Source organism: Pogonomyrmex barbatus, unplaced genomic scaffold (assembly GCF_055798465.1).
Source record: "Pogonomyrmex barbatus isolate J1 unplaced genomic scaffold, ASM5579846v1 scaffold11, whole genome shotgun sequence".
Classification (NCBI taxonomy): Eukaryota; Metazoa; Arthropoda; class Insecta; order Hymenoptera; family Formicidae; genus Pogonomyrmex; species Pogonomyrmex barbatus.
The window spans coordinates 6,559,548-6,572,275 of record NW_028297107.1 but is presented as its reverse complement, the minus strand read 5'-3'; the positions used below and the strand labels follow the sequence as shown (position 1 = coordinate 6,572,275).

General features: G+C 36.5%; 2 protein-coding genes across 2 annotated transcripts; both read right to left on the bottom strand.

Annotated features, from left to right (window-relative positions):
- Window positions 1-16: 16 nt before the first annotated feature.
- On the bottom strand, window positions 17-5,853 carry LOC105426524 (uncharacterized). Its single transcript, XM_011637785.3, has 5 exons — window positions 5,328-5,853; window positions 4,975-5,079; window positions 3,630-4,013; window positions 1,319-3,418; window positions 17-1,237 (listed from the first exon to the last, which is right to left on the bottom strand). The coding sequence occupies exons 1-5, from the start codon at window positions 5,472-5,474 to the stop codon at window positions 1,154-1,156; spliced, it is 2,820 nt and encodes a 939-aa protein (XP_011636087.2). The 5' UTR covers window positions 5,475-5,853; the 3' UTR covers window positions 17-1,153.
- Window positions 5,854-6,051: 198 nt separating this feature from the next.
- LOC105426523 (uncharacterized) lies at window positions 6,052-12,626 on the bottom strand. The gene is made up of 7 exons (XM_011637784.3): window positions 12,319-12,626; window positions 10,407-11,030; window positions 9,597-9,824; window positions 9,439-9,505; window positions 9,192-9,353; window positions 8,917-9,022; window positions 6,052-8,791 (listed from the first exon to the last, which is right to left on the bottom strand). The coding sequence occupies exons 1-7, from the start codon at window positions 12,398-12,400 to the stop codon at window positions 8,696-8,698; spliced, it is 1,365 nt and encodes a 454-aa protein (XP_011636086.2). The 5' UTR covers window positions 12,401-12,626; the 3' UTR covers window positions 6,052-8,695.
- Between the last annotated feature and the right edge of the window lie 102 nt (window positions 12,627-12,728).

The following is a 12,728-nucleotide window of genomic DNA, read 5'->3' as shown; positions in this document are numbered from 1 at the left end:
TAATAATCTGAACTAATTCATATAATATCATTTATTTCCGCAAAACCAACTAAATTTCTACAAATTCTAGCACATTGTAATAATGCGTGTCACATGAGCCAAGAACTTTGAAAGTGTAATAAATTGATTAAACATTTCAGACGAATCTTACGCCAAACGTCGATACATTATTTCGCTAGAGAGATGACTTTTATTACTTTTCTTATCGAAAGGGATGTAAATAAACAATTCTTCTACTACATTCTGCATCGCTTCTGCAGATTTAATGAAACTGAATCGTAATCTTTCAGATGTGATCGCAAAATTATCTGCGTAGACTAGTAATAATCGTTCAGTTACCGAATAGGGCGATATCATCCTTTCATCTCGATAAATGTACAAGCGGACGAAAGGCAATTGAACGCGCTTCTATCTATATAGTTAATCTATTTCTAGCTTCTAATATTATCCACAGAACGCGAAAAAATTATAATAAAGAATTTCATTCCAAACAAAGCAACCGCTCTCCATAGACGATCTCTCAATAGAAACTCAGCTTATCACTCTTTTCTCCCTATTTCCACTTGGGTTTTATTATATATAATTAGTTTCATAATTTTATACAACTATGGTCAGTTTTAACATTCTATAATAGCAAATAATATATAGCAAGTACCACTATAAATACTATCACGTATACACTGATTCTTGATTCCACAGTGATTCTTGCGACAAATCGAAACATAATATTCGATAGACTACTTTGAGATTCATTTTTAGGACGTTTTTCCATTTTTATTTATCGCGTGCAATTAAGAATCACTCGTATATACAAAGCGCTCCCTAGTATCTTTATTTTTTTAAACTCATATTCTGGTTCATTGTCATTAAAATTTTTTTTCATTAATAATGAGATACATTCTTGGCCTCTCTTGACAAGTCACTTGATCAATCATTGTCGGCATGAAACTTGATTTTTGCTGAGTGATAAGAAATCCTAATGTTGTAAACGACGCTTTCAGTACACATTTCGATCGGACCATATCTAAAATACAATACTATGATATTTCATGCTTACAAATCCAATTTGCGTATTTATCCACCATTTAACAGATCTATTTAGCAATTTGTTTAACGTATAGATATCAATCATAAATGAAGGATTAGTAGTTTATTAGTACAAAGATAGAGGACCGACGAAAAAGCGCTTCTTATCATCACTTTTTACTCCACCTCGACGCTTTACAGAATCCTCCCTCTGAAACAGATAATCCTTTTCGTAATAATCTTTTTCGTGCAAATGCGAACCATCTTGACATTCTTAAGCTTAAAATCTCACCGTGTGTGCTCGTATCTTGTCAAACATTTCGCGTGCGGTATCGTAAGCGAGTGATCCGACTTGAGCAGCTGCGGTGACTAGAGTTTCTGGTAAAATGTGGACAGGATCGGTACCAAGTGTTTCACCAATGGATGTCTTCCTCGATCCTACATTGGAACTCGGCCTATCGGATCCATTCGTTCGACTGGACTGGTATGAAGCATCGTTTGAAGTACCTTGCGAGGCATAGTTGTGCAGAGTGTAGGCGCACTCCGAATAATTGTCCGCATTATTCCAATTCCAATTCTTCCCGTTTGTCCTGGCTTCCTTCGTACAGCCACCACTAACATGTACATCATGTACACCATTTCTTGATGCTGTTGTCGCGGTCACAGTAGCAGTTGCTGTTGCTGTTACCGTTGTTGCCGATGTTTCTCTTAGATCTTCGACCATTGACGGCATCTGCTCATTATATCTGCCGCTGCCATAAGCTTCAGTGTAAATGTCAGTTGTATCAGTAGTGTGCGAGTGAAAGCTCTGCGTGAAGTCATTCGAATCGGTCTGCGATTCGCAGCTACACTGAGACTGCGTCTTCGAGTCACAGTGAGTTCGCACGTTTAGATAACTCGTATGCGAGTTTCTCACGTCGTCGTACGAGCTCTTCGTATTATCGCAAATGTCATTCATAGTATCCTCTTGAGGACCCTTTTTCCGTTCGCTCGATCGTTGTTCCAAGTGCGACAATTTCGAACAGCAAGTATCCTGCACTGGTAGAGTCTCTGTTACGAACGAGTAGGTTCCACCAGACCGTTTCTCTAAATCGGTGCTAATGCATTCATCGGAATCTATCCACTGACGTTCACTGTAGATTTTACCATGAATATCAACTACATAAATGGAGTTTGTCGGTTTCGGATTCATATCTGCGGAATGTAACGATTGTCCTTCGGAATTTCCCTCATTTGCCGAAAAATGCTCTTCGTTGAAATACATGAAACATGTAGGAATGGGCGATGGTGGTTCTGACAAAAGTTCGAAACTGGGCGAGTCCCGATTGCTATCATGTCGTCGTTGTTCAATAACAGGTTCTTCAGGATGCGTAACCGATTCATCTCTACTTCCCGAAGCAGGCATTTGAATAATCTCGAAGGCATCATCATCTTCTTCCTCTTGATCACACGACCAGAAGCTGGTTTTATCAATATCCGTGTTGTCACAGCACCAGGCATCTTTACTACGACGATTTTCATCTAATATTTGATGTCCAGTGACGGAACAACTCATACGAAGCTCATTATCAATTATTCCCAAGGGTTCGTCATATGGTATTGAATCCGTTTGTAAAAGTAAATTCCTCTGAGAAATAAAATCTTCTCGCGCGTTATTCTGAATAGATTGCTCCTGTTCCTTATTGATATCATCATTCGAGTTATCACTGGTTACTTGAGCGACTCGTTGATGACACTTCTTCTTCTTCTTTTCCTCTTTGACGCTCGCACAAATAGCGGCACCAATAAGATCAAGATTTTTCTGTAATTGACGTGAAATATCCGTGGTATTCGTGGTGTTTCGCGGCTCGTATGTGCGACCCGTCGAAGCATCGTCACTCGATTGTTCTCCATCCTGAGGCCTCATCTTTCTCTGATTTTTCTCACTTGAATGGGAATCAAAGTGTCGAGAAAATCGTTTTGAGGAAGAAAGATGTGACTGGCCTCGGGATTGACCAAGTTTTTTTGAAGGGACAGATATAAAGGGATCTAAGGGAAGTTTATTCAACATCTCCGTCATTTCCTTTACTACTTCTTGGCTAATTGTAGATATCACATCTTTTTTTGTCTGCATATTTTCTGTGGTATTTGTGTTTTGCGGCTCATCTACGCGTTCAATCGAAGCATCACTCGATTGCTCTTCATCTTGAGAGCTCATTCTTTTTTGAGTCTTCTCATTTGCATCGAAGGAACATCTGGGATGTCGCTTTGAGAGAGAAGAATACGATTGACTTCGAGACTGATCGAGTTCTTTTAGAGGTGGATACGCGAAGGAATCTAGGCGTTTATTCAACACCTCTGTTACATTTTTCACTACTTCATTTGTAATCATAGATACCATGTCCTTCTTCATCTGTAAAATGATAACATTTACTGTTTCAGCAAATCTTTATTTTCATTATATTTTATCTGTAAAATTATATTTTTTTGTACCAAATGTTTATTAACGTTGAAATATGATGAACAAGTGATAAATAACATCATTATGAACAAACAAATATTCCGAAAATTATTTAAATATTTACACTCACATTTAGGAACATTCAGTTACTCGCACTACTTACCATCTCCATATATTTGATGAACCATTGAGGAGGAACCATATCTGAACATTGTAACGAAGTATTCAACTCTTTAGGTATTTCCATTTCCTTCGATTCCATCTGTTCCTTGTTTGATTCATCACTTGATTGTTTTATGTTCTTTTGATTCGATGATATTTTCTGGATTGAGCATTTCTGCTTGTCGAATTCAAAATTTGATTCCGACATAAAACTGTTATTTTTCTCGGTAAATGACGAGATAGGATTGCTATTGATACTTTTCAGCTGTTCTTTGCTCGAACAAATCTCAGAGCCTTGCTCGTCATCACTGCATGACGTAGGTGTATGGAAAGATCCCACAATCAATGGGATCGCTGTGTTTACCACAAAAGCGCTTTTTGCGAGCTACAGAAAAGGTTCGAAATGGCTTACTTTAATTTGTCTACATCTTTAAGTTAAAATTACTGCTCCTACTTATGCAATAATATCAATCTTGTTTTTAAGAAAAATATTTAGAAGATAATTTTGTGTACAAAGATGTCACTTTTATATTTAATAATTTTAATTCACTTTAATTAATATTCACTTGATATATTTTTGTCTAATAATAGACAAAATAATTTTAATATTTTTGTTATCATTTTTTTTCCAATTAGTCTATGAAAACATTGGAAAATCATCTAAATCAAAATTATTAAAATTATTATTGTATCTCATCATCTTTCCCGATAATCTATTTGTTAATTTGTCGAAAAAATCGTTGGAGTTATCAGAAGAATATATTTAAACAAAAGATTACACGACTAATTTAAATTTCGTTCTAAGGAGTAGTATATTAGAGGAAATAATTGACTTAATTGGCATGACATGCGGAAGATGAAACTTTAGGATAGCGCGAATTTTGAAATAGATTTCATATGACTTCCTGTCAAAATACGCTCCTCTAATAACTTAGACGATTTTTCAAGAAAGATAAATTTGGTATTTCTCATCTGATTGCTCTTGTAAAAAAAAAATAAATTCATAAAAATAAAATTCATAAAATTCGCTATTGTCACTCGAAAAGAGATATAATTACTGTGTGTGTGTGTGTGTGTGTGTGTGTGTGTGTGTGTGTGTGTGTGTGTGTGTGTGTGTGTGTGTGTGTGTGTGTACATATTATATATATATGTATGTATGATATGTATATGATGTATATGTGTATGTATGTATGTATAGCATTTTCGATTTGCTCACTCGATTCGACTCGACTCAGTTCTGTCTTTTTTTGTTTTATATTTTTTTCTGTCACTTTTTCTCTCGTGTTTGACTCGACTCGGAATCGGCAAATCGAAAACGCTAATAGAAATGCACGTATGACGCGTACCTTTAATGCCTCGTGAAACTCGCATTCCGAATCGATTGGGACGTCGTCCCCATCATCATCAATGTAGAAGATGCGTCTGTCCTTCGGCACGCCAAATTGCTTCCACTACAGACATAAGAGTCCTCCGTTATCCACGTTAATTAACGCGAATGCAGAAGATTCCGGTAAATGTATAATTCAATAGCGAGAATCGATCTCAATATATATGTATTCTAACTTCTGACGTGTGCATTCGGAACTTTAAAAAGTTATGAATAATTTACAAAAATTAACGCTGTACCACTTAAAATTGAAAATCATTTAATCGCGAGCGTATCCGTGCCAGGCATGGATGCGAAGGAAATGCGACTCACCAGATCTGTCCGTAGCTTTTTCAAGTCGAAGTTGTACGATCGCTGAATGATGACAATATTTTCGCCGAGCTCGCTGTCTATTCTCTCCTTCACTCGAAAACAATAATATTCCTCGGAGTCGTTCATCGTTGTTGACATGGTCGACATTGTTAGAACCGATGACGATAATGCACTCTCACGGTTCCTTGGACTTGGAATACTTGAAATGTTGCGCAAGATGGAGCCGTTCGGAATCTGTGACGGCGAGCTTTGGTTCTGTCTTTGTTTCGTTTGTCCGTACCGTTCGGACGACGCCAATCGAGAATGATCGTCTCTCTCTCTCGACAACGCGACGCGGCGCGACACACGACGGTTCCGCAACGCGAAAATAAATATACGTTACGGAACGATCAACAACAATGAAAGATGCATAATATAGTTGTGTCAAACGACCTGATACTGCAGCGTAGCAGTCTCGCCAGCTGTTGGTAGCTCGGTAGCTCTAATGTTGACGAAACGCAACCAAGAGCCAAGAGCGAGAACTGTTTTCCGATCATGCGCAAGCGAGGCGAGGTCGAGTAATGATGTAGCCCTCCCCCCCCCTCCCTCTTTGCCCCTTCCATAGGTCTCGCTATCTGAAATGTCCGGGGCAAATGTCGTTTTAGGAACTGTGCTCGAGATAGCACCCGATTTTCTTTATTTCTCTTTAATTCGCATCCTTCCAATAGCGCACGAAGGAAAACACTTTATAAAATAAACAATTTATTAATAAAATAATAATACATTCATCTATAATTTGTATATGTTTTTTACGCTAGCTTTTGATTAATAAGAGGAATGAAAATAATAATATTGTGTGTATGATCCTCATACAATTTGAATAGACAGACGTTGCAAGTTGCAAGATAAGATTATAATTTCAATGCGATATATCAGGATTAAATTTAACAATCGACACAAATAATTTTCTATTCTCTGGCGTAGATATAACGCGTACAATCATGCTACAAACCGGTATATGCCAATAGTCTATTTGTACACAGATTGTCCTTTCATAGTATTCTCTGCTTACGCGTTTAATATGTATACTCGTGTATATGACAATAATAATATGCACAGTGTCGGCATAAGACTAGAAACATATATTCATGCCTTAACATATCCTTACACTCATCAGCTAAAATACATTAATTGTTTAATAATATACTAGATAACGTTAGGAAAAGGAAGAACTCTTCACCATTATATCATTTTATGCCACATGCCTGTATTGTATTGCGTAATGGCAAATAGAGAAGGGATTTTGTAACAATTATAACGCAAGACGGAGGGAGGTGCATCTCTCCGTTAGCTTTGCATTTGAATCTTTGCATTAAATAGACATTTAACATTTGCTAAAATAAATAGAAGCTCTTCATTTTTTACTTAGGATTAATAGCGATTCACAATATAGATTCTCTTTATACAGCTAACAATGACTATTATCATAGAAAAATAAAATATATTGTCTTTTTAAGCCAACAAATGTTAGACGCATGTATATGTGTATATGTATGTGTATATGCGTGTGTGTATGTATATATCTATCGATTACTGTCAAAAAAGAACAGTTTCCTCGCAGCAAGTACATTCAAATTGTTATTCGTTAAAATAATGCTGTGTTTTTAGAGGTAAAACGTAATCAGTATGTTCACACGGCTCATATTATTGACTTTTTTGTATCACATAAAGCAGAAGATAATTCGAAGCAATTACTTTAGATGAGAATAACAAGACACAATGGTACATTTTGTATACTTTCAAATAATCAATTTGCTTCAACTTGGATAAAATTATTTAGCATTACAAAGGATTATTAGTACTAGAATATATTAAAGCAAGCATGAAATTAATTAATTTTGATTAATTTTTTCGGAAGATTGTAAAGTCTTTTTATAATAATCTTTTATAAAGATTGTAAGATCTTTTTATAATAAAGATTTTGATAAAATATATTATTATGCATAAAAAGAAGTTTGTCAGAAACTTGTTATCTATTAGCATCTTTCACAATCTATCTAGACATAATGAAGCGCAAATTTAAATCGTAACGTTGTTCGTCATAATCTCGTTGCAATTCTGAAAAGAAAGATATTTGCAGTAATAAAAATCCACATTCCTCACGTATGTAAAATGAATACAATCCGCGAGACACTATTTAGAGTGTAATACTTATTCTTGAATATCCTATAAGACAGATGTATAAGAGTCAAGTTTTCGTAACATATAATCGTATAATTATACAATAATACTGTAACTAGAACTTTCCAAATACATTCGCAATATTAAACAAATTCGAATAACAGTGTAATCGTGGACCGTCTTAAATTAGCATTAGTAGTTATTTTTTTTTTTACTTTCAAGGATGATAATCTCGGACAATCGACTGTTTCAGTATATCATCGCCCGCGTAGCATATACATTCGATAAATATATCCATCGAATAGATCTATCAATGTTCAAATATTCGTGTTACACGGGCGACCGATGACGAGTCATAGAAAAATAATTACGATCATGCGACGCCTGCTCTTGCTATGAAAGTACAAACTATAGTACGTCATGATGTTAGAAAACTGGGTGTTCTCGGACAGACACAGTTTTGATCGTCGATTAGTCGTTTTCCTCGGATTCCGTTTTTCTCGCTCATAAAATCGCAATAAAACAATGTAATGCTAGGAAAATTGACGTCGTCATGACGTGGGTAAAAAGACGATACAAACTCTATCGTCTTTTTTTATATAATACATCTCTCTCACAATATAACTAAAGACTGGTGTTTTTTTTAGGGAACTTCCTCGAAGAAGCATCGTCGATATTTCGCAAGATCGATTCGATCTAATTCGACGATGCGACTGTGTCAAACCACAGGTACTAATCCACTCGCATAACATTCCCTGCGAACATACGCTTGTTGACATTCGCTATGCTCCGAATACGTTTACTGTATAGATAAGCGTTTGTGTTTTCTTTCTTTCGAAATGAAAAAATGATATCGGTCATGTTCTGATATCGAATCTCTTCTTTCTTTATCTGTCTATCTATCTGTCTGTCTGTCTGTCTGTCTGTCTGTCTGTCTGTCTGTCTGTCTGTCTGTCTGTCTGTCTCTCTCTCTCTCTCTCTCTCTCTCTCTCTCTCTCTCTCTCTCTCTCTCTCCCTCTTTCACAGCCCTTCTCTTTCTCGTAAAACGCATCGCCCCTTCTCGCGCTATATATAAATATTAAAATTGTGTTACACTCAATATAATAGATAAACGTTTCCGATATGGTACATTAACAGTGAGCTAAGCACCAGGAAAGATTTTTTCAGATCACGCGCGCGTGGTTTTTACTCTCTCTACTTTATTGGAACTATATGTGGTCCTCTTTTTTGTTATTCTGCGTCGCCGGCGTCGCCGGAGTAGGATCATCATGGAACATTGGATTCTTCACCTCCATTTCGCCAGTCTTTAACACATTAAATCATCAGAGAGTCAATCATTCTCGGAATATAGTTTGCGATGGGGTTTTAAATAAATTGGAAATTTTAAGTCCCGAGACAGAGATTATAACTATTTATATGAAAAACTCACAGATGCAAGTCCTGGACATTCATAAACAGTGTAGTCACCCTCTTCGTTCTCTTCATCGCTCTCCGCTTCCGAAAGGGAACCCGGATCTCTCGTTGCAGAAGTGCGACTGCAATAAACAAATATCTGTTAACATCATTCTCAAAAAATATTTTTTTCTGTATTCCTAAAATTACTAAAAACTGATGAATTTCGACATGTACGTTCATTTTTTAGCAACTATATCGAATATCTTTCGATAATTATTTTTATAAACACGTAGAAAATCTTGAACTTACTTTTCCATAGCGATAATTTGTTGTTTTTGATGTTGGAAGTGATACATCTGGGCGGATTGGGCGAGTCTCTGATCACCGGAAGGCGATACATCCTTGTTCGGTCCTGTCACTCCATAAGCAGGATATTCTATGTCTGCTGCAGCTTTCGCACCGCGTTGCAATCTAAAAAATTAAGTTTCGTGAAATCGCACAACTTTTTCGTTATAAAACGAGCAATCGAGCGACGAGTTATTGTAATCAGCATTACCTGCACCACGTTAAACTGATTAATACTAAAGCGAACATCGCGGCTGCACTGCAACCAGCCACAATAGCTAAAAACATATAGGAAGAATGATGCTTAATCGTGTTGATTGACAAATTTTGGATAATTTTTACAATCATTATTTTGCTCTTAATGCTTACCGATGAAATAAATGTCATTATTTAAGTCATGATTTACGGGCACGATTATAGGCGGATGATGTTCTGTAGATTTTTCCGGTTCCGATACGTCAAGTTCTGCGGTTAAATCCTTCGGCATCTTCGGATTAACATGCCGCATATCATCTTCATGTTTTATCAATAGTCGCTCTTTATCCGCAATTTTTTCCTTCCAATTCATCCTCGAAGCATCTTGCCAATCTAAATCATCTAGGAACGCGTAAATTTAATGTCATTTATAGTCTTGAGAAAAAAAACAATGGCTGACGGGAACTATACTTATCGGCAGGTCAAAGTAATTATAAAAAAGAAGAGTTTAAAAAAAGAAAGGGTTAATATAAATATAAGTAAAGGAATTATTGATGCTTGTATAAACTGATGTAATTTGACCCTTCCAAGGCTCTGCCTAACGTAATATTTATCAAATTAGATCTCGTGAATGAAAGTTAAAGATCCTCTGAGACAAAAACTAATTGCGAATTAAAACTGATGAATAATAATATAATTCATTTAATAATGTAAGTTTATTAACAACTTTTTCTAAAAGGAAAGAAAAAAAGATGCATAAAAAAATAATGACATTTTAAGATTTTTACATTATTATTTTATTTATATTCTTTTTTCTTTATGTAGATTATATGAAAAGCTAAGTTGTGAAATATAACGGATAGACGTTCCTGGATAAATCTCTCATCTTTTTCAGGATTGTGCGCGTTTAAAGACAGATTATAAAGCACGACTCTACGGAATTACAGTAAAAAAGGCGCATCGATCAATCATATAAATGTTTACCCGACGAAAACGGTGCTGTGCCGTAATATCTAGGATCGTTAGGCTTCACCGCAAACGGATGCTTCTCCTTGAGATTTGAGTCGTCGAACTTATATGTGAATTCCGGCCCGGTCGCTGCTGTTGCCGGCCGCACAGCAGCCGCTTCTCTTCCACTTTCATGATGTAACACGCTTGTCGCGTGATTATGATTTATATATTTCTCCCGGAAATTGATCGCATCTCTATCAACATCGAAAGTTTGCCCATATTCAAGATCCTTGGAGAAAGGATCGTCGTTCTCGTTCGGTTGTTTTTCTTCGAGGTAATCAGGATGCTTGAGATCCGGATTATAATAAAGGTATTCCGGTTCTCGATCCACTATCCGATCTGCGTCGATCCGATGGTTCGAACCATACGCATGACGCAGCCACGTTTCCAGCTTCTGCTTCAGAGTGTCCAGAGTTGCTTTTCTTTCGGCCAGGAGCTTTAAGGTCTCGCGTTCCTCCTGCCGATCCAACAGATTGTTGTGTTTCTTGTGCATCGGCGACAGGAACGTGGGTAGATGCGACCGATGAAGACGTTGCGCCTCCAGATAACGGGCCAGATGCTTCAGCGCGATATCCTCCGATGTTTCCGGAAGCGCATCTACATACAACGTCAATTTAAAGAGATGAAAGACATACAGCTTGTTTTCGTTTAATGCCGCATTTCATCAATTAAATAATCACTCAACTATCAACTTTATTCCAAAACTAACTCCAATATGAAATTTGTTTTTCAACACTAAACAAGAGACAGGACCAGCATATTAACTTTAGCACATTGACTTTAATCCGGTTGCAGACATTACGAATTGAAATGTCGTGAATTATTGATCGTTAAATAATTGGACTTATATTCTACTTGGTTTGTTATCATCGAGCTTCCAGCCGCTTCCTGCCGTTTATACATGCAATCGAGTTGGTCTGCGGCCAAGAACTTTTGCGATAACACCGCAGTTTAATCATATTCCCGTTAAAACTTCTTCCTATATGAGTTCATATGTATTTGCACGTAAAATTGAAATTTTACTCTTAAAAAATCGTTATATGTTACCCGGTTGTCGGTAAGAGTTGAAACAAATTCTAATCGCGTCACAAACAATCCCGCAATTTATTCTTGACCTTCAAGTCTTAATTACGGTTCGAAGATAGAAAATCATTATGGGCGTTTCGTTTTGGATTATCCGTTCATTAATCTCGTGAAGACAATCTATTATAAAGAGATGAAATCTTTTTATATTGCGTAATATAATTAGTAATATAATTAGTTAATAATATAATTAGTTAATAATATAATTAGTTTTTATATTATATTCGGAAATCTTTGAGTTGTACTAAAATTTTAATAAAAGGATTGAAGAGAAATAGAATTCTAGAATCATTTTTTATTATTTAAAAAATAGATTTAAGATTTAAATAGAATTTCGTTGAATTTTTGATGATAAAAAAGATCATAAGCATAATGATAATAATTTGCGATAATTATCAGTGCTTACTTTCATTTTTAACTTTTTTATCACTTACTGCTTTGTCGCGTCAAAATTCTTCAAAGAATTGATATTATACAAAAAGAAATTTTTGTCCTATGTATATTCTATTTAAAAAATTTAGATCATTTTAATATTCTTAAAGATTCTTTTCATGACATATTTTTCCTCATAACATATCCTCATTTCCTCATAACATATTTTTTTCAGTGCAAACCAATTAAGCGAATAGATTTGTACGAAACACTCAGTCGATTATGTTTCGGCATTTAATCAATCAATTCATGCTGATTAAAAATGAAACGATTACTATTGATTACTATTGAAAGGCTACAAGTGGGTTTTCTTCATGTCATTCCCCCTGGAGACGTTGTCTTCTAAGGCCGTAGACTCTACCCTACTCACCCTGATAGAAGAGCTCGCCGGTGGACAAGCTGAGCAGAAGCGACATCAACGTCAGACAAGTGCAGCCCCGTTGAAGGAGCATCCTCTCGTCGTCCTCGTCGTCACTGCTGTTGGTCGGCTGTTAAGGATCCTACTGGGTCTTATCGTCCCTCTATTCGTGTCTCCATATGCGAGAAAGCACGTCACTTCATTCAGGGCGGACGATGAGCTTGCGCGATCAGCACGGCTTTGCGTTCAATCAATAACGACCACCACACCGACTTTCACCCTTCCACACCAGCTTCGTTTTGTTCTGACGTTGCGCGAGTACTCCGCGTCTCCACTTCCTCGAGCACGTATTTTTCCTTCTCTTCCTCCTCCTCCTCCTCCTCCTGCTCCTCCTATCGTCGCGTCGACGATTAGTATGGACG

Excerpts from the sequence above, each read along its gene's own strand:
- LOC105426524 (XM_011637785.3), bottom strand. The coding sequence starts at position 5,474 with ATGTCGACCATGTCAACAACGATGAACGACTCCGAGGAATATTATTGT. Across the intron at positions 3,419-3,629 it reads TCATCAAATATATGGAGATG|ATGAAGAAGGACATGGTATC; the intron begins GTAAGTAGTGCG and ends ATCATTTTACAG. Across the intron at positions 1,238-1,318 it reads ACAAGATACGAGCACACACG|AGGGAGGATTCTGTAAAGCG; the intron begins GTGAGATTTTAA and ends TATCTGTTTCAG.
- LOC105426523 (XM_011637784.3), bottom strand. The coding sequence starts at position 12,400 with ATGCTCCTTCAACGGGGCTGCACTTGTCTGACGTTGATGTCGCTTCTG. Across the intron at positions 9,023-9,191 it reads CAAATTATCGCTATGGAAAA|TCGCACTTCTGCAACGAGAG; the intron begins GTAAGTTCAAGA and ends TGTTTATTGCAG. Across the intron at positions 8,792-8,916 it reads AATGTCCAGGACTTGCATCT|ACTGGCGAAATGGAGGTGAA; the intron begins GTGAGTTTTTCA and ends AATGTGTTAAAG.